The 21,701-nt window shown below is 35.9% G+C and overlaps 3 protein-coding genes across 3 annotated transcripts; 1 reads left to right on the forward strand and 2 right to left on the reverse strand.

Moving 5' to 3' along the window:
• Positions 1-970: 970 nt before the first annotated feature.
• Positions 971-7,834, forward strand: HOT5 (GroES-like zinc-binding dehydrogenase family protein). Its single transcript, XM_086438855.1, has 9 exons — positions 971-1,130; positions 1,272-1,408; positions 2,569-2,615; positions 2,707-3,032; positions 4,766-4,848; positions 4,934-5,009; positions 6,604-6,761; positions 6,853-7,014; positions 7,497-7,834. The coding sequence occupies exons 1-9, from the start codon at positions 1,097-1,099 to the stop codon at positions 7,611-7,613; spliced, it is 1,140 nt and encodes a 379-aa protein (XP_086294981.1). The 5' UTR covers positions 971-1,096; the 3' UTR covers positions 7,614-7,834.
• Positions 7,835-9,591: 1,757 nt separating this feature from the next.
• On the reverse strand, positions 9,592-15,283 carry TPR2 (Tetratricopeptide repeat (TPR)-like superfamily protein). Its single transcript, XM_086438856.1, has 8 exons — positions 15,093-15,283; positions 12,482-12,694; positions 12,186-12,377; positions 11,611-11,813; positions 11,404-11,482; positions 10,973-11,105; positions 10,146-10,238; positions 9,592-10,037 (listed from the first exon to the last, which is right to left on the reverse strand). The coding sequence occupies exons 1-8, from the start codon at positions 15,195-15,197 to the stop codon at positions 9,964-9,966; spliced, it is 1,092 nt and encodes a 363-aa protein (XP_086294982.1). The 5' UTR covers positions 15,198-15,283; the 3' UTR covers positions 9,592-9,963.
• A 1,714-nt stretch (positions 15,284-16,997) lies between these two features.
• On the reverse strand, positions 16,998-21,637 carry LOC147403323 (uncharacterized). The gene is made up of 3 exons (XM_086438857.1): positions 20,734-21,637; positions 18,454-18,540; positions 16,998-18,356 (listed from the first exon to the last, which is right to left on the reverse strand). Exons 1-3 carry the CDS (start codon positions 21,073-21,075, stop codon positions 17,223-17,225), a joined length of 1,563 nt encoding a protein of 520 aa, XP_086294983.1. The 5' UTR covers positions 21,076-21,637; the 3' UTR covers positions 16,998-17,222.
• Between the last annotated feature and the right edge of the window lie 64 nt (positions 21,638-21,701).

A 21,701-nucleotide genomic window follows, 5' to 3' on the forward strand; every position in this document is an offset into this window, starting at 1 on the left:
CTAGAATTGGAACCATTATATTTTTTTGGTTCCAGTTATGAAACACTCGCAAGTGAAACCACAAAAAAAATTGATTTCTTGTCTATTTATGAGATAGAAAAAATTACCTTGAATAATGGTAGAATTCTATGTTATTTACATGCAAGTTTTCTCCATTACAAAATATGAGAAAATGCCTTCTTGAAGTCATCGCAAAGCTTGTTTTTTGTTTTGTTTTCTTTTAAGAATACGAACACATTATTTACAAAATCATCAATAGTATAATTACAATTTATTTTAGTAAAGATTTGTATTAACATTTTACCCTCAAACAAAATATATATATATATATATATATATAATAATAAATATATATATATTTTTTTGAAAATTTAACGAAGTTTATGTAGTATCTATAAACTTTAAATCGTAATGTTTTTCTGACACACACTCCATCACAAAACCATATACCAATTGCCTCAAGATATGCATAGTTATAAGTTTTTATTGTGTATCTCGAGGCAACTGATTTATGATTTTGTGATGAGAGCATAGTGGGACAGGTGTCAAAAGGGGGGGGGGTTGCATATTATAACGACTCAACTTTAAAAGTTAGAAAAGTCTTCAACCATCTAAAATATATATATTTTTTGATAAGTAAAATATTGAAAAAATAAAATAAAACAAATTGATTATGGACACCATACCAGTAGACACCCATGGGATAGAATCCAATCAGTTTCAATTACTCTTTTAATCCGACTCCAATCGGGTATAGGAAAAGTGAAATGCTTTAAGATTTTAATCTTTACTAAAGGAATTTTTTCTCAAATGGATTACCACGTCAATTTCAAGTTCAGATTCAGATTCTTATTAATGGGCACTCCGAATTCCGAAAACAAACCAAAAGACAAATTAGCGGGCCCATTAATAATACAAGACGTGGGCTGGGCCCTACAAAGTCAAGAACAGCACATATTGATCAGATACGTTTCATATATCTTATCAACCTCATATTCGCTTTTTTGCCCTAGAGATAGTGAACTGTCCGGCTCACCTGGTATTTCCCCTTCATAGTATAAGTTTGAGAGAGACTCTTGAGCTTCTTCAATTCTTCATGGCTTTCCAGGGTCAGGTTATCACTTGCAAAGGTACTCTCTCTCTCTCTCTCTCTCTCTCTCTCTATATATATATATATATATATATATCTCTTATTTTCAGGTTTTTAATTTCGAGTTTAATATTTACGTTTATTTTATTTTTTTCCTGGTTGGGCGGAACAAAATGTTAAGCTGCGGTAGCATGGGAACCCAACAAGCCATTAGTGATCGAAGACGTGCAGGTGGCTCCACCCCAGGCTGGTGAAGTTCGGATCAAGATATTGTTCACTGCTCTTTGTCACACTGATGCTTATACCTGGAGTGGCAAGGTATAACTGGTTTTCTGTTCAGTCAGATCTCCACGTTTTATAGATTCTTGTGTCATTGTTTCTTTGTTCTTCTGAAAATGACCTAATTATTCGACTTAATTCTTTGATTCTTGAGCTTGGCTTAAAACTCGGCCAAGTCCGATTTGAATCTAGTGAGTTGGAACGGATTCAGAAGGAAATCCCAATGTTAATTTGGGCTCACATCCTCTCACCCGATCTCTGATTCAATTTTCCTATTTTTGAGAAACTTCGGATTTTTTATTTTTTATTTTTTAATTTATTGTAGTATCTTTCTAGTTTTTATTTAAAAAAAACAATTTTTTTTTTTTTTAAATTTTTGGATTTTCTTCAATTGATGTGAATTTGGGATCCGCATTTTCTCGCACAATCCCTGATTGAATTGTCCCATTTTTTGAGAAACTTCGGAATCTAATTTTTTAAACGTATTGTGATTTGCTGCACTGTATTCTATCGTGGACTTTTTTAGTAAGTCTAGCCTTACTAAGTTAGTAAGATTTCAAATCTTACCAAGGGTCGTTGATCTCACTTGTGGCATCCAAAAACATGATCTGATGCCACAGGGATGTAGAAGAAAAAATTTTAATTTTAAATTTGGGAGTTTAGTAGCCTTCCATTTTCAAAACGTTGGACCAAGTTCAAATTTTTTTTGGATCTTAGTTTATCCATGAAATCTAGAAGGATGTGGTGTTGTCAATTTGGTAATCCATTTGAGCTCAATGACCCTTAGTAAGATTAAAGTGTTTGTCTAGATTTTTTACTAGATTTGTACTTGATTCCATATCCACAACTTATTCATGGGAAACCCAATTCAGAGTGGGAAACACTTGTTATGAAACAAGAAAGGAAAATTTGAATTAGCTTGCTAAAACATTGGAATGGAAAATGAAATGGGGAACAACACAAATTCTGGGGAAAGAAATAACATAGTGTATAGCAGGTGTTACTAATGAGTTTCTTTTGTTATTAATATCTCTCTCTGCTCTTATTAAAACTTAATTCACATTTTCTCTCCATTGCTCAGTACATTGCTTACTACCTGATGTGTTATGCTTCTACAAAACCTCTTTAAAAAGAAAAAAGCCTTTTAACCCTTGTTCGCAAATTCTATAACCATGTGTATTCATTTATTTATCTCACAGGATCCTGAAGGTCTCTTCCCATGTATTCTTGGTCACGAGGCTGCTGGGTGCGTGTTCTCTATATGTCAAGTAATATGACCACAATTAGGACTTGTTTTGCCTGCGAGGAGGAGTTTTATTTGAAATTTTCATGTACAGGATCGTCGAGAGCGTTGGTGTAGGAGTAACAGAAGTTCAACCAGGGGACCACGTTATACCTTGTTACCAAGCTGAATGTAAGGAATGTAAATTTTGCAAATCAGGAAAGACAAATCTCTGTGGAAAAGTCCGTGGAGCTACTGGTGTTGGTGTTATGATGACTGATCGCAAGAGTCGTTTCTCGATAAAGGGAACTCCTATATATCATTTCATGGGAACCTCCACATTTAGTCAGTACACGGTCGTACATGACGTTAGTGTTGCAAAGATTGACCCAAAAGCACCTCTAGAGAAAGTATGCCTACTTGGTTGTGGTGTTCCTACAGGTGAATCTTATTTCCTTGAAATAATTCACGGAAGTGTTTCTGATATTAACCACCAAATGTGTTTTTTAAGTTCTTAAGGAGTTAAGGTTACAGCCTATGATTGTTGAATTTGTACTCCTTTTTTCTCCCATTTTATCTTCTATCTATTCTAATTTGAGTTCAAGGTTGCTTCTCTAGACTTAAGATTAAATTTCATGACGTATTCTAACATTTATTTGATGTTTCTACTTCATGGTCTATAAGCTTGTATAATTCTTATATGTGAGATTTACATTTTGGGCACAACACACATAAGCTGCATGAGAGTTTATTTAACGTTAGATGTGGATAAACTCACATAAGCATGGAACTTGTCAATTAATTTAAACCAAATTCACACAATTTTCTATTTGAATACTAGAAAATTGTTCAAAATATGGTAGGACGTGTCTCTTATGAGGACTTCATTAGGAGCCTATTGATTGCTTGAAAGTGTGCTTTTATGGATACCCATGATTGTGTTCCTTTCTTTTGTAAAAATGGTGATAGATGTGATTGGTTGTTGGACTACAGATTGGTTTTGATGATAGATTTGGGTTGCTTGATTGATATGAGATTGTTTAAAAATTGTTGCTTATAAATAATATGTTTGTATTTCAAGAATTATCTATTGTTGATAACATTTTTTTTTTTTTTTTTGCTTTAGCATTTGTGTAGATCTTTGGATTTCGTAAATGAAGTTGCTCTCATATATATTTATGTATGTATGTATTTATTTATGCAAAAGATTCATCCATGAGCATTGTTTCTTTTTTGATCTATAGCCACAAGTCAATCCCTTATGTTGGGTAAGAAGGATTTGAAGATGTTGACTGATACCATATTTAGTGGGTCATTGACCTCCTTTTAGAACCTTCATGCGTCAAAAGAAGCAAAACAAAATTCTTAAAATAGCGGAGACAACATTTTCTTTAGTGTGGCCCACACTGAAATCCGTCTTAGTTCTTACTTAAAAAAGTGCATGATTGGTGAATCATCCCGTGGAGTAACTTTCGACCTTTCTGGGCCATTATACTAGCATATTTGTTTATTGCAATTGGATCCACAATTTCAGGGTTGCTTTGCAGAATGCCCCAAATTTAGTTACGGGCTTCAACCCACCTCAAATTTCTCAAGGCATTAGAGAAATTTAACTTGAGGGAGATTGTGACATGCCCTGAAGAAAATGTAGTTTCTTGCAAGTAGAACGATGCCCACAAAGAAGACTAGGAAGCCTTTTGGTTGGGTTTCTTTGGTCTAGGCCTATGTAACGAAGACAGGGACATGTGTCGGTATAGGTACCACTTGGCAGACACGCTGACCTCCATATTATCCATGCATGATTAATTATCAAGGTCAAAATTTGGAAGATCACTAACAAATCATGAAACATCTATCCTCTACCATGGTACTGCTAATGAATATGAATTCCTGGGAAACATAATCTGAATGTGACCAGTTCATTACAACATTCTACTCATCATTAGCCATTTTGGTTGAATATTATTAGGAGTTTCTCCATGAATTCTTGTTGTAACCTGTAATTGAGTGTAAATGAATTCATATCTTATTTCCAGTCTGATGTTCCTTTTCCTTGATACCTAGTAAAAGAGTGGCCGTACAGGCATTTTCATAAGTTCAATTTCGATTCTTGTATCATGTTTCATTTTGTGATATCCTAACTAAATATTCTTATTTGTAAATTCGATTTTTAGGTCTTGGGGCTGTTTGGAACACAGCGAAGGTCGAAGCAGGTTCGATTGTTGCTGTTTTTGGTCTTGGAACAGTTGGCCTTGCAGTAAGTTGTATAAAAAACACCTTCAACATTGCCTTATGGTACTGTGCAGACTTTTATCGCTCTGTAATTGATATAACTCAAATAGGTTGCTGAGGGTGCAAAGGCAGCTGGCGCATCACGCGTAATTGGCATAGATATTGACAGCAAAAAGTTTGACACTGGTACATTTTGAACTCTTCTTTATTAGTGTCATTATTAATAGCTTGCAAGTAGTATACATATCAAAAAGAGAAGAAAAAGTGGTTCTGGTGTAAATAAACATCCCACATTTGTGTTAGTCAGTGCTTTGTTGTCATGACCAATCTATTGTTGAGGAGGTTTTTTTTTACTTGTAAGAGCTGTTAAAGTGTTTATTAGTGGTCTTTTTCTTTTCGTGTAGTTTTCATTTGTTTAGTAAAACAATCCATTATTTATTTATTTTTCTGAATATCTTATTATATGTTATTTAAAGCTGCCCTTCCCCCAAAACATTCTTAGGAAATGTTGTAATCATTATATCGAGCTCTAACGACTTTGTTGTAATGGTCTTAACTCTTAACTTGCTTTACCTCCATAACTTATTTAGTAAAGATATTACATTTAAAGTATAAGGTTTTTCAATCTGGAATCACAAATGGGCTCCAACAAAATCTAGGCCTTTTCACTTAAATTTAGTAATCCTTGTCATAATTAGACTAAATTTATTTTCCCAAGCAAAGGTAAAGTTTGCTAATCACTGTACTAGTATATGCAAATTCTTTAGAAATGACCATTGCACACAGTCTATACCCATTGTCTTTAGATCTGTCTAAGCTTATATACCTCTTTTTTTTCGTTCTATTATAAACCAAACCTCTTGAATTGCAAACCCCCCAATGCTTGTACCATGTATTAACAAAATGCCCTCCTGTTTAGACTGTAAGTTTGTTACTCCAAATTATTTGACTGCATTTGTACCTAAAATGCCCCCATTCATTCGGTTGCGGATGTTTCCACCTATTTTACATACTTGTAATATTTATTCATCAGAATGGCCTTCCTCGTTAGCTTGCAAGTTTGTCGTCTTATTTCCGACTCTTATGAATTTGAACCCTAGTTATGCCATTTATTTGAAGAATGTGCTTTGTATGTATACCATTTGTCACATATAGACTTATGCCTTGAACCTCCCAATCACATCCTCAACTCTATTCAACTAGCACCTTTATTAGGATTGATTTTTTACCTTATATTCCATCAGTAAATCCTAATACCTGGCCTAACTCAACCTTTGTCCCTTGTAACTACTGTTGAGATTTATAAAGAGAATACTTTTTCGGTTGTACGGATCATCTGATCACACTAATACTTAACTCTTGCGAGCTCTCTTACTAGGCCGTGTCAATGCATCTTGAATGGCCTGAGGGCACTCCATATTAGCTCTGTTCGATTTCCATGTTGCAAGTCTTTGACTCCAAACCTTGACTTATCCACGTCATTTATTCGAAATTAGAACCATATCCACTCCATTAGTATGAGCCTCTTAGCTTAAAACTAGCCCATTGCCATGTTGAATCGACGGCTTTTCTTTTCCCGCTTATTGAACACAGTTTGTAATGTAATCTTGCAACAAAGGGTCTGTGGAAATTGTACATGTGGTGGCCACTAAAGCTAGAGGGCCCACTAATCATGGTTTTCCCTCCTACCCTTAAGGGAGAAAAAACTAATTGATTGCCCAGTTGTGCGTGTGTTTGCATTTGAGTGTTTTTGTCTAATCTTTTCGGGTAAACTTTTCAGCGAAGAATTTTGGAGTCACTGAATTTGTGAACCCAAAGGATCATGAGAAACCGATACAGCAGGTCTTAGTTGACCTCACTGATGGTGGTGTTGACTACAGTTTTGAGTGTATTGGTAATGTCTCCGTGATGAGGGCGGCTCTGGAGTGCTGTCATAAAGTGAGTTTGTTGGCTCAAACCATGATTTGCCGTGACTGGATTAGCTTTGTTACTATAACTGATACTTGCGATTTGGCGTAATAAATTTCAGGGTTGGGGAACATCAGTTATTGTAGGTGTTGCAGCATCGGGTCAGGAAATATGTACTCGCCCGTTTCAATTGGTCACAGGACGTGTTTGGAAGGGAACAGCCTTTGGCGGCTTCAAGAGCCGTTCCCAAGTACCTTGGCTTGTTGAGAAGTACATGAAGAAGGTATTGCATTCTCCACAACTTTTTAAATATTTTTTGGCCAAGCTTCACCAAGGGTCTGTAATGTATGATTGTTCAGGAAAATCAACGGAAATTAGTTTTCCCTGGAAAACACTATTTGATGGTGTATGATTGTGCATTTTAATGAGAAAATCATTTTTTGAGAAAATGACTTCTCTTTCTTGGTGACCCAACCACCTACACTTTAGAAGGTTTTTTCATCTAAGCGATAAAATCCTGATGTTATTCTCTCACGGCTACTCCCATCCCCAAAACTTAAACCAACTTTTTTAATGATATTTTTCCTAGATGCAATAACAGCAGTTAACTTGCTGTGTGAAAATCTATTTTCTTAGTCCCATTTTGTTGAAAAGAAATTTTCCAAGAGAATTTGTCCTCTGCTGTCACTTCCAAATCAGAAAATACAAACACCGTTTATTCCCTCACATTAATTGTTATTTCTCTTATTTTTTTGTAAATTACAGGAAATCAAGGTCGATGAGTACATCACCCACAATTTGACTCTTGGGGAGATCAACAAAGCTTTTGATCTGATGCATGAAGGAGATTGCCTTCGGTGTGTGCTTGAGGTGCATACATAAGGTGGTGTTTTAAATGCTATAGATTGTCATTGTCAATTTGGTTCATGTCAAAGTTCAAGCTTTTTTTTAAGTTCTTGTTTGTTGTGGTGGTTGGAAACTCAACACTAAATCTGCTCTCCGTAAAGTAGCTTAATAACGATGCTTCGTGAACTATTTACCTCATGTAGAAAGATGAAGTGACCCAGATATAAATATATGAGTGAGGTCATGTTTGAGCTAAACATTGAGTTCTATGACCCTATAACTATGAGTTTTGCTACCATGAATCTATTTTTCACTCAAAACATTCTTTCCTGAGGTGGCATGGTTTGTAGGGCCCAGATGATTGTCAGGTTAGCAGTTGGCGAGAAAATTTTCCTACTTTGGAATTTGAGAAAAGATTTCAACTAGCATTACTAGGCAGGGATATGAACCCGTTCCAAGGGTCCTTGGGCTCACCTTGGGACATAAAATACATGATCCGATGCTTTAAGGGTTGTAGATGACAAAATTCTTTCGACTTCAAAAAAAGGTGAAAGGTTATTTTTTGCCGTTGAATTTTAATTTTATGTTTTGGAGTTTGGTGGAAGTCCGAAAGCCCTCCGCCCCCTTCTCTCTCTCACACACACACACACACACACAAGAAGAAAAAAACATGTTTTTGAATATGTACATAAATTTTTTGGATCTGATTTTTTTCAATGAAATTTAGAGGGCTGTGGTGTTGGATTTGCTTAGGGCTGGCAATGATCCAAAATATACCCGATGTCCTAACTGATCCAATCTGAAAAACTTGAAAACAAAAAAAAACGGATTTTTGGATTGAAATCTTAGATTCGAAACAATTTTAGATCAGATTCGGATCTACTCCAATCCGAACATATTTTGATAATTTTTTTAATATTCTTAATTTCATATAAATACATATAAATAAAACATTTAAGTCCTTTTGGTTTCTTCTTATATTTGTAGTTGGAAAGTAGGTTTTTTAAAAAAAAAATTTATATGATTTTATACTTTTTAAACATTGGTCATTTGAAAATAAGGCATGCGTTCGGATCGGTTTGGTTTCGGATTAAGGATGAAATGAAGTAGATCGGATTTGGTTCACATTTCATTAATCTGTTTGGATCGGATCAAGTACATGTGTAAAATTTTTTGGATCGGTATTGGAGTGGTACTGATTTGGTATTGAACCAATCCGTTGCCAGACTTAGATTTTCTAGTGTAATAATCCATTAGAGCAAAACCACCCCTGGTGAGGCTTAAATATTTACCAACGAAAATGTTTCTCTTTGGAAAAAAAAAAGGTTTTGTGGAGTTGGATCCCTTTTGAGGTTTGTTGGGTGCATATATGTGGAAAGTGAAACCATTGTACATTGGATGGGAATGTGCATTTGATCCACAAAAAAAACTTTATCAATGGCATTGTGTCCCAAATTACTGACGTTTCAATGCTTCTTCTTGGAGGGATTTTAATTTTTAAGTTGTACTTATAAAAACTTTTAGTACTTTTAACGGTTTGTTGTTTGAGACAAAAATATCTAGACTTTGGATCCGTTTTTATAGTGTGATGATGATGGCTAGTAGGCCCAAAGAAATGTTTTATGTTCTTGCATTCGCTTATCATCTCATCATGTGAGTAGTAGTACATCGTGTACACTGTCTTGTGCATATCTCACGTCTAGGGTATTGAACATAGCACATACAGTTGCAGTCCCATACCTTGTGTCCATTACATTGAGCTTGAGACGAGAAAATTATCCCATTTCGTTAGCCTAAAAAAATTCAGATTTTAATATAGGCCCATAGAATGTATTAACCTGATTAAATAATTGGGTCTCACGATGCCTGTCGGGGAGGAACCCATTTGCATTTTATCTCTTTATTCTGCTAAAATGGTAGTGGCAGGAATTTTTTTTGTAACTTCACCTCTTCTTCTTGAATGTTGATCAGTCTTGGTTCGCAACGTGGAAGAATGAACTCTTTTCTCCAGATGAAAACAAGCACCAAATATTTTATTTTCCACACCATCAATTTTCCATGGATTTAAAAATCCATGGAAATCGAATTTCCATGCAATCAAACAGAACCTTAGATCAAAATACTTTCCTACATATGGTATGAAAGTGATTGCAGAACAACAGAGCACAAGATGCCTCCAAAACATATGTGCACAGCAATGCAAAGTTCTAATGTTACAAACTAACCTGGCCCTGCAAAATAGATAGCAGTAGACAATACTGTCGCTCAGACAATCTGTACTGATTTTCATATCAACTTTACCAATATATATATTATAGCCTCTGACCAAGAGATCCATCAATCTCTTCTTTTTTCCTTCCTTTTTTAAGCTAAACCTGCCACAAATTTACGGTGGAGGAGCCCACTTCCCAGCTTTGAATTCCTCACAGAATCTGGTGCGCTTCGAAACAACATAGAATACTGCAGACATTTTAAAAAAAAAGATGAAAATAGCCAACAAAAGGAGAAGTCGAAGAATTGTAGAGGTGTGATAAGATGTCTACTTAGTTTTCTAGAAAAGACACACACCTGGGATTCCAGGAATAATAAATTCCGTCTGCTTCAGAACATCGTGGAGTGTTCTCTTTTCATTTACCTTGACCCATTTAATGGGGTTATTGCCTAAGAAATAATGACATGTAAAACGTTAGTATGACCGGAACTGGTTGTTCCAAACAGCAAGAGCACAATCAAAAGATGATATTTGAATATATCTTCTATTGCCACACCAACTTTTACTAACAGCACCCCAAACGTGTGTAAATTCTTTTTTGATGACGGTGGTTCAGGAGGGACCCATAGGCCCGACTAGGGGGCGAGGCAACTGGCCTCTTAGAGCATCATATCTCGCCCAAATCCACCCGATACATGCAATACCCCACAAACCACACATACCAGGTAAGCCAGGAAAAAACTTTGTGGGTGGCCAACTATGGGGCTTGAACTCAAGCCCTCTCCCTTTTTAGAGGGAGGCCCTGGCCACAACGCCCCAAACTCGTTGGTTAAATGTGTGGTGATTTATATATGAATTGGAGTGCTGTCAGCAAAAGTTGGTGTGGTAATAGAATCTCTACTTTAAAATAGATTGATAGGGATTGAAATTATGTATTGAACTTGTTTACATTAATGAACAATGAATAATGAATAACAAACGGGTGGCGCACAACTACACAAAATTGAAGAATGAGAAATTTCTAATTTGCTTCATCAGTTTTTTAATGACTACAACAAAAGGCTTGCAGAGTCCCCAAAGTAAAATGGGATTTATTTCAACATGTCATTGGTAGTGAGAAATAAAAACCATGAACATATTCCTTAACATAGTAGCTAAGCAAGGGAAGATAAGAAGATATTACTTGCAGAGTAGCTAGGGTAATGGTCACTTGTATCTTTATTTTCATCAAAACTGTTTTCTTCAAGAGAACCTGTAGTTCCCTCAAGGAGGTACTTCAAAACCTCCATCTTTGATAAAGGAACACTAGAACCAGCCTGATAAAACAATGAATAAAAGAGATTAGAAATGAAAAGGTGCAAAAAAGATGTGAACATTGCATATATTGGAAGGTATGCTTACACCTACCCTGACCATTTTGAACTAAAGTGGTTAAAGTGTCTTTATCTCACGATAATCTTAACGCCTAGTCAACATTTTGCTAACAGGTTCAATGTAACACATTATGCAGAACTAGGTCTTAGTAAAAATACAATTAACCATGTTTTAGCCTCAAGTACTCCCTTCACCATACAACAAAAGAAACACATTCAAAGCTTACATGTGATGACATACCTCATAATACAACTCAATAGCTTCGCGGGTGTAAGCCTGTTCTTTGTCCCATGGTAATGGTGGACAACTTTCTGAAAACATGTTAGAAGCTAAGGATATACGGAGTGTTTATGTGCTACCAACTATACCATTTACATATTAGTTTAAAGGAAAATGAAATACAATATATCAATGACTTATAAAAAAAAACACAATGTAACAACGGATATCATGTCAAGATGAGCTGAGAACATGTCAGTCTCACAGAAATCCTCAATAACATCACTAGACATAACTTCTGGATAAAGAAGAAGAACAGGCCAGTGAAGAATATTATTTCTATCCAATATTGGCTTTCTTATTCCAGTCAGTTCTCGATACATTTCCTTCCCAAGCTTCAAGCCTCTAGTCTCAATTGCTGAGGCAAGATCCTGCATAGTTTTGGTAGGAAAATGATATAAGAAATAATGATCCCAAAAGAATATTATCCTAACAACAGTTGCAAGCAGTGTTCTGTGTTGGAATATGTTGGTCGAGATGTCCCATTCTGGTGAGGAACCGTATCGTCATGTACCAGAAGAATGATGTAAGTTAAATTTTGGATTTATAGTCCATGTGTTACAAAAACTAGTATTATTACACTAAATATCATTTTTAATATATATTCATCTCTATTTGAAACAAGCAGTCATTTTTCCAATGTCTCATTCCCACTCATTCATCTCACTCTATAAGCTTACTGAGATGTTGAACAAGACCTATATTTAAAGGTTGTGTATAACAAACTAACATTTGTATCTAACCTTAGCTGTGGCCACGGCCTTCGAAACTCGGGTTTCATGGTTTTCACGTTCTAATATACGTAAATCAATTTGCTTCACCAACTTTTTTAGTTCTTCATTACTCGAAGAATGCTCAAGTCCAGTTTGGCAGAATGATGCTGCTTCAGTCAACAAATCTAAAGAGAAAGCAGCTTTGGCAGCTCGATAATGTGCCTAATCAAGATCCATACCTTCAAATGGTTAAATACGTAACTCTGCAATTAAAACACATAATTCAGAAATCTTTGAATCACGCAAGAGTATCTATGAACAAATACCTTGATATTTGTTGGGCACAACTTAATTGCCTCTTCAGCATCCGTGAGAGCTCGTCTGTAATTTCCCATAAGCAAATTCACATGGGCACGATTTGCAAAGATGACTGATTCATCAGATTCGCTTAAGACCTTCTGATTGAGTGCCCTAGTGTAGCAATCAATAGCATCTGAATAATGCTTTTTACCCATCTTCACATATTGGTTACCTTTATCCTACATCACCATTCATCAGTAGTGTAAAACTGTGAATAGCAGCACAAGGAAATGGAGGAGCAGATGGAAAAAATTATGAAGTAATATGACATCCAGCAGAAAGTGCCTCAATTAAAATTGGAAAGAAAAAACAAAACTAATTTATAAAAGAATACAACATATCTCTTCGAGAGATTATGCCTCCTAGACCACTTCGGGGGTGAACAACCTCCAAAGCCAAAGCCTGGCTCTCATAAACTGTCCATTACAATTCATACATGTAAGTTGGAGTGTGGAAAGAGTCCTCATTTTTCCGTTTATAGTTTTTTGGGTTTGAATAATCTAGGAGAGATTACGGGGGACTCTTTGAGAAGCTGTATGGAAGTATTTGGGACATTATAAAACAGTACATTTTAATTGTTTATTTGTATATGGTTATTTTAGATTTTAAATTAATTATAGAAGTTAGACAAAATTCTCTCTCAAACGAAATGTACATCCAATCTACCTCCGACACACTATCCCTTTTGTATTTATATTTCCTTATACTAATTCATTATATCTAGAGTCAGACCATCCACTTTGAGCTTGTTGGAAACGAAAGCCAATCATGTTTCCTATAGTGAATGGTGTCAACTCATATTGGCGGGCTTGAGTAATTCAACTGAAATGCGGGATCTGAGGCTACCTCTATAAAAGCAATTCAAGTCTCCCGAATAGAACTTTCAAATGCAGGGTTGAGGTATACCTTAGATTTGACTCAGACTTGTGTGGGTGGGTGGGGGGGAGTTGGACCAGGGAAAGGTTTGTTGGAGGCACCAAATTTGATGTCTAAGAGCAGGGCCATTCTTGTCGTTGTCAGAGTGGTTGCATAACATGCACAATCGGGGTTTATTCACAACGGAGGTCACGTGCACGTTATCTCATAACAAATATTAAAAAGGAGGGATCTATAAAAATATATGCAATTTTTCTAAGCTTGAGAGACAGACACATGAATATTAACTTGGGTGCAGATAATCTTTTATTAATACCCTGGTGTGGGGGATGAATTTTTTTGTGATTGAGACAGACACAAAGATTAACTTGGCATCAAAGAATCTTTTATAAGTGCCCCTGGCATCGGGGGATGCAATTTTCTTACAATTGAGATAGACATATAGATGCATGGAGATTAACTTGGGATCATAGAATCTTTTGCAGGTACACCTAGCGTGCGAGGATGCAATTTTTCTACAATTGAGACAAAAACACTAAGATTAACTCGGGCATCAAAGAATCTTTTGCAATTACACCACCATGTTCAATGGACTTGGACCAACGGAAAAAATGAAGACTTCGCAAATCTCGTGGAAGATTGTATTTTTTTTTTTTTTTTATAGCATCCATAGAATCTACACTGAATTTGGGGAACATTTGGCACATGCTACAAACCTAAGTGGTTAAGGGCCTAAATTTGACGTGTCCCAAACATGTCTAGGACTTTAGGCATATTGGTTTACATACCTAACATTTGGTATCAAAGCCGAACCCGAGACCGAAGCTGATCCCACGTCTTGGGTTTGAGTCACAAAAATGGTTACCTAGTAAGGCTATGGGATATGGGAAAAAACACAGAGAAAATCCCCGAGAAGTGCCCTACCCCAGAGCGAAAGCCGTCATGGACGTTAGCGACAGAGGTGATGGTTTGTTACGTGCCTAGTGGTTAAGGGCTTAAATTTGACACGTCCAAGTGGTCTAAGCCTTTTGGCGTATTGGTTTAGGTAACTAACAGCACCAGACAAAACCAAAGGATTACAAAAAAGCATAACTAGAGTTTTTTTTTTTTTTTTTCGCTTTGTTCGGATTGAGGGAAATGAAGAGGAAAGAAACTCATTAAAAGAAAAGAAAGGAAAGAGAGAAGAAATCCAGTTTCTTTCCATCTTGTTTGGTTTAACAATAGAAAAACATAAGTTAGGAGAGAAAAAAAAAGGGTGGAGTTGTAACTTTTAGTGCTCTTTTTAGTCATTAGCATTTCTTTTTTCTCCGATTTGGAGAGGAAAAACTGACCCGTTTTTCTCTCCATTATTTTTCTTTCCCCTCCTCACTTTACAATCCAAACAAGAAAAATGGAGAGAAACTCACTTTTTTTCTTTTCTCTCAAGCCAAATACACCGTTAAGAAAAATAAGACAAATCCAAACAGGCCATTAACTAAACCTAGAATTCGTACTTAACTGGGTAACGATGAGATTCAAGCAGGAGTGTTCATTCTCTTTGATTAACAAAACATGAATCCATCTTTCATTTACCACATTGTACAATTATTCAATCACTTTGACGACAAAAACTAACAAATTTAACAATTAAACAAAGAGTATTAAATGAAGATTCGTGTATATTAGATGAAAATTTAAAATAACAAAAGAAAACGAAGAGACCTTGAGCTCAAGAGCAGCGGATTCTTTAATGGCGGCGATGGCGTCTAAATCTTCTCTCTCTTTTTCTGTTTGAGGTTCCGCACCTGTCTCCATCCATAGAGCCATGGCGATGACGTCTCTCTCTCCCTCTCTCTATTCTCTAACCTCTCTGTCTGTGTTTCTGAAAACCAAGGGAACCTCCGGGGCCGAGTAGGAGTTTAACTCATGGTTTTAAAACTCGTATTAGACCGAGATGAATCGGACGATTCATAACAGTCTCGTCTCGCTACTCGTATGCACCCGGACGAGTTGGTAAATGTAAATCATCCATCACATTGACTCGTCCGACTTCTAAGATTATCCGTTCGATATGTTTAAACCATAGATCGATATTTCACATACTCATGATAAAGATTAATCAATTTAAGGGAACGACTAGTTGCGCACCATTAATCGTTGATTGCACATCAAACTTAAAAATATTCATATTTTTTATAACCTCTATTAACCTACAAGTTGCACTTCAATACCTAAAGTTTAGGTTTAAAATTTAGTCATCTTCCTACAGTTCTGTTTTTTTTTTGTTTTTGCTTGTTTTGCACTTTCCTTAAGATCACCGATTGTGACTGAAATTACATGTGTTCTCTTTGAATCTCATCTAAGGTACAATTTTCTTATTTTCTTTAGTGGAATCTTTTTTGTTTAGCAATTATTTCTGTGGGCATCGTTGAGAAAGAAGAAAAGAATTATAAGAAAAGAGTGCAACATTTTTTTTATAATAATTTTTGGAGTACAATCATCCAAATGGAGTGCAAAGTGAAACTTTTAAGTGATGGAGTGCAATTGGTAAGGTGTAAATAAATAAATAAATAAATAAAATTAATGTTGAGGTCTCACGAGATTGATCTTGATGGAGGTGGGACAGGATACTGGTTTCAAAGCTGCGAGAAGAGTGCAATTCATAGTTTTAAAACTCGTCTTTTTTCGAGAGCTCGATACTTGGAAAATCTCAGACGAGTTTATAAAAATATGTACTGCATTTTTTGTCATTTTCCATATTTTTGGTTAAATTTTAAAACGAATTCCAAATCATACTCGAATTAATCCGATAATGATTTATGCTAATAATGAAATTGATTAATAAATGTTTGGTCCAACCCTTGGTCAAAGGGTTGAAAAATACCAATCAATTTGATTATTGGCATGTAGGCCTAGGAGTTCATCGCCCAAATGTCATAGTGCCAATGAGGTAAAATTAACCAATTCCAAACAAGTCTTAAGGTGTTATTATAGTCTCAAGTGATCCAACTACTTGAAATTTATAATACTAATTTATTTATTTTTTTTGAAAAAAGCTTATCTCAAAATAAATTTGAAGATAAAAAAAATTTGAAATTTGAAATAATGTCCATCTTTTATAGCCATTTTACCATGTATAATAATGTTTATTTTATTATAGTAATAGATCAATGTCTCATTCAAATTATTTAGAGTCGGATAAGGTATCTTATCCTTCCATTAAGAATTTAACTATCTCAATCCACGTTCTTTTGGGTCCTTATCTCGTCCAATACATGTTTCTTCTATCCAAGTTGTAATCAATATTCTTTAAAGGTACATAAGTGAGATTCACTTAGTTTATCGGTTCTTGATGCTAGTGCAACATTTTCTCAAATGGATTCATTTTGAGTGTATCTACTCATCCATCTCAACCATTAAACTCTACACCGCTCAATCTATTAACATAGTTGATCTTACTGCCCATCTTATAATATTTCATTTTAATTTAATTGGCTTAGGTTCAGCACCGCATTAATTTTCTAAGGCAGGTTTGGCTTGGAATAGTTTAGACCCTGATTCTAGTAGATTGGACTGACGATAACCTAGCATGCATCATTATCACATTCAAGTAGGAGAAATAGATCATAAACAAAGTTTGAAATAAGATTGGAAGATGAGAATACTGCCATTAACAGACAATTCAGTTTAGAAATGTACAAATTCACAATTATTGCCAAGTTACCAAGATCTGTACAATCTTACCGAACCCAAAAGGCATTAACTCTAAAACTATAACACATAAGTTTTCCCAAAGTACAAACATCTGATATAAAAAAAAGGACTCGCCATGCTAAAATGTGCTTGACCATTCTAAGAGTTCTCAAAATCAAACAACAACATCTCCGCATTCACAAGGTCAGCTTGAGCTTGAGTGGAGACAAAATCCAAATCCGATGGCACAGCATCCTCGGGAGTTTCTGAAACAGGTTGATGTTCCAAAGCACGGAACCAGCTGTCCAGGTCAAAGTCCGTTAAAGAAGGATTTGGGCCCTCAGGACACGGGGGAACGGGCTCAGTTACGGGCAACGGCTCTGAGGGTGGTTGTACACTCGGAAGTTGTGAATTTTCCGTTGTGGGAGTGAGGCTCTGAGTCGTCGTCACATTTAACCAACTGAAGTCGTAGTCTAGAGAACTTGGATTTGTGGTATTAGGAGCCAAATCCGGATTCTCATTTGATTGAGGAATGGGCTGACTATGTACTTGAGGTTGCGAAGAAATAATAAAACTGCTGCCCATGTCTGGTTGGGAGGAGCTTCGACAAGTACCAAGTTCCGCATTAATGGCGGTAAACAAGTCCTGATTACTTCTACTGTTTACGTCATCATGGGATATTACAGGTGGGCAGCGATTTCTGTGTGGTAGTGATATGTGGAGAGGATTACTGTTACTAGATGAACCATACCCATATTGGTTCTTCATCGAAACACTCCCTACAGATCCTACCCGTTTAAAATTGGATTGTGTAGAAACAAAATGAGGGCCTAAAGATCCACAGGCATTGCTTCTAACCCTTCGAGTGTTATTATTTGTAGCACGAATCGGGTGTGATCTGCTTACTTGATGTGGGAATCTGTTTCTGCTCAGGTTGGATCCTGAAAGCTGGTTATTCTTATGGCTTATGATACTTGGCATACCAAAACTAGTAGCCGATGTGCAAGCACGGAGTGGGTTTGACTTGGAGAGAGTGTGTAGTTGAACAGAAGCGCAATTGTGGGGTTCGGGAATAATGAGTGCTGGACCTGACTTATGTAGGGGTTGTGGACTTGAGAGATTAGTCTCAGAAAGCTTATGCGATAGCGGTGGAGCAGTTTTACCTTGCTTGAAATAGTCCCTCTGTATTCTCCATACTTCTTCCTTATCGGTCGAATGGCAATGGTCCATGCTGGAGGCACCGGTGCCCCAATAGACGCATGGAGCAAGAGAGTCACACACATAACAGTGACACTGTTTTTTTTTTACAAAACAAAAGCCAAAGATCATTAAGGGAACAAGAGGTGACCAAACAGTATAGAAAGTAAAGGCGAGGGAGGAGTGGTCTTACCAGATCACAATATTTTTCATGTGGGGTGGTACTGAAAACAAATGTAGCACACAGATGTCGTGAGTGAGGGTAGTCTCTGCATGCTATCTGCAGGAGAAAACAGAAAAGTAAAGAACAGACGTCAGTGGCCCGAGAGAGTGAAAAGTTCCCAGATGAAAAGATATAGGTATCAACCTTATGTTCATGAATGATGAGAACTAGTATATGGTCAAAGATATATCTATCAGACGGAAATGCATTTTGAACTCATCCCAAAAGGTGCCACGTAGACTTAATTTCAATGTGTTTTAAGCTCCTGCCAGCTGGTATCACATAGACATCATTCCTATTTTGTAGGAACGAATCTATGGATCTTGATTCTTAAGATTTATACCTTGTCCAGTTGAGTTGAGATTTGAGAACCCCCTAAATAAAAACGTTTCCAAAAAAAATTAAATAAAATACTTAAGATGTCTTAGAAACCATTGAAAATTGGAGCCCAACTAAACTTACTTAGTAAGATTTCAACTCTTACAAAGGGTGTTGAGCTCACCTTCTGGCATACAAAAACAGCATCCCATGCCACAGGGTTGTAGAGGACAAAATTCTATTAACTTGGGGAAAAAATGTTATTTTTCACCATTAAATTTAAATTTGGGAGTTCCGTGCAAGTTCGGTAGCCATCCATTTTCAAAACCTTGGATCAAGTCCTAAAAAATTCTCTTTCGATTTTTTTTTGGATGTGAGTTTTTCCATGAAATCAAGGGCTGTGTTGTTGGATTGCCAATTGGTAATCCATTTGAGCTCAAAAACCCTTATTAAGAGTTAAAGTCTTACTAATTTAGTAAGGAAAATGTTTTTTTTATAAAAATTACTAGTTTCCGAAAATAAAAATAAAAACTTCTCAACACCCAAGTTGACACTTCAAGTTTTTTTTATTAAGTTGTTTATCTAATAAAAACAACTCTAACCCCACCCACATTGGATGTCTATAAAAAAAATTAAATTTTTTTTTTTGTTCTTTTCATATAATTTCTCCTTTCTCAAGATTTCAACTCACCTCTCTAATCCTATGACCACCATCTTCTCTCCTACACATATAATCTCTCTTTGTAAACACCTTAAAAAGCTAGCTAAAGATGCAATTTAGTTTGGGGCATTGAGGCACAAGTAGGGCATTCTTATTAAGGTAAATTTAATATTTGGATTAATTAAAAAAAATAAAAATTGATCTTTCTTTCTTTATCATCCTTTTTTAATCTATTTATCCTTATTTAAATTTCACATAATTAATTATTTGTTTTTGGTAGCTTATTTTTTAATCATCAAAGGAAGATTTTCAAACTTATTTTGGATTTAATTTGATTTTTTCATTTTTCAAGTAGATTAACCTTATTATTTATTGGAAATGAAAAAGACAGGACAAATGAATTTTAATAAATTTTTATTATATAAATAAATAATTAATATTATTTATATTAATGTATTAAAATATTAAAAAGGCCTCCTTTAGAGTTTTCACCTTAGGCCTCAACTTGTGTCGAGACAGCCCTGGTTATATCATCTCTTTCAAGGTTTAGAATTTTGTTTCAGTCAACAACCACGAAAAAAAAAGGAAATATTCACCAGAAACTTTTCGAAACATCTGTAAAAATTAACATTTTAATAATAAATACACAACTTCAATACTCCACGTATTTCATTGTACACACAAATCATTTATCGTAAGAAACCCTTCATAGGGATTCTTATATCTCATGTATCTCTCACATGATTCTTCACTTGTATTCATTCCTTTTGACAGATACCTATAATCTCCAACTGATAAGAGCACTCCCTTCTGTCAAGCATTGCATCATTCCATGCCTATAGTCTTGAATGTGCTTTTGAAGAGTAAGTTCAAGACTTTCATGAATCACGAAGCCTAACATTCACCAGAAATCTATACAAAAGAATGATCACTAGATCTACTCTACATGGTGTTCCTCAACCTCCCAAGAATTTTCAACAAAAAATCGTAGATATTTTCAATGAAGAATATTTTTTTTAATGGTAAAATGTATCACAAATGACAACTGATTAATGTTTCTAATCTCTCCTACCAACATCCAAAAGCATTCCCATTTCCCACAACACATTGTTTCCTCCAAACATGAAAATTGCAACAACAAAAAAGGGATTTGTAGCGATCTCTATAAGATTATTAGAACTATTCCAACTACACTTACCAATCATAACTACACTTACCAAGTTCATTAAAAAAACACCAAATAACAAAACAAGGAAGACAAGGATCGGTACCTGCCCCTTCTCGCCAACAATTAGCAACTCATCCGAACCATTTCCTGGATCGTCCACAACTGAGACTGGTTTATCAGGATCACCATCCAAGATCAAGCATTCATCATCCAAATCATCTCTGATGATGGCAGATTTTACTGCATCCAAGGGTTTGCAACTCTGCTTCTGCAACGCTGAACTGCCAGAAACCTCACGCACAACTACAACGTCATCAGATTCATCTGTTATTTTCTCAACCGTTCCAAATAATTCAGAGATCCAATCAAGCGGAGTATCGCTGGGTTCCTCCCAACCAACATCTTCATCCGAGCTGATTTCAAGGATTTCAGTGTCCGGATCCATAACACTAAATATAACCTAAAACTAAGAAATTTGGATTTTTTCCATAAATATTGCAGAAATTTCTCCAAGCAGAAGTGGTTGGTCCAAAAAAAATCACTATCTACATGTAAAAAGGAAAAAATTTGGGGCTAGAGATCGATGTTTCTCTATCGTAATTCATAGAACATCGATGTGTTTCAAAATTAGGGTTCTGATCTAAAGAAATTGAGATCTTTTGAAAAAGAGATTTATGGTAAAGCACGGGTGAATCCTCCAATAAAGTTTGCATTTTAGGGGAAGAAACAGTTGGAGAGAGAACGATAGAGAGAGAGAGCTGAAGAAATCGCCACAGAAACCCTAATTAAAACAGTTGGATAGAACGCGAAAGAGAACGGAAGAAATCTCCACAGAAACCCTAATCGAAACAGAGAGTAAATAGGAACCCCTTTTTTTTGGGTGGGGGGTTGTTTAGTGAAACCCTAATTCTTAGAAACGAAGTAAGTCTTTGGGCTCTTTCTTGCACTTCTGCAAAATCAACAGAATTAGGGAGTTGCAGAGAAAGGATGCCACTTGACAACTTCGTGAACGACTCGTTGAAGTCAATAGATGGGCTGGGCTGACGAATTTAAAGACGACACTCTAGAGTC

Source organism: Akebia trifoliata, chromosome 4 (assembly GCF_017979445.1).
Source record: "Akebia trifoliata isolate Shusen 1 chromosome 4, ASM1797944v1, whole genome shotgun sequence".
In the NCBI taxonomy this organism is placed as follows: Eukaryota; Viridiplantae; Streptophyta; class Magnoliopsida; order Ranunculales; family Lardizabalaceae; genus Akebia; species Akebia trifoliata.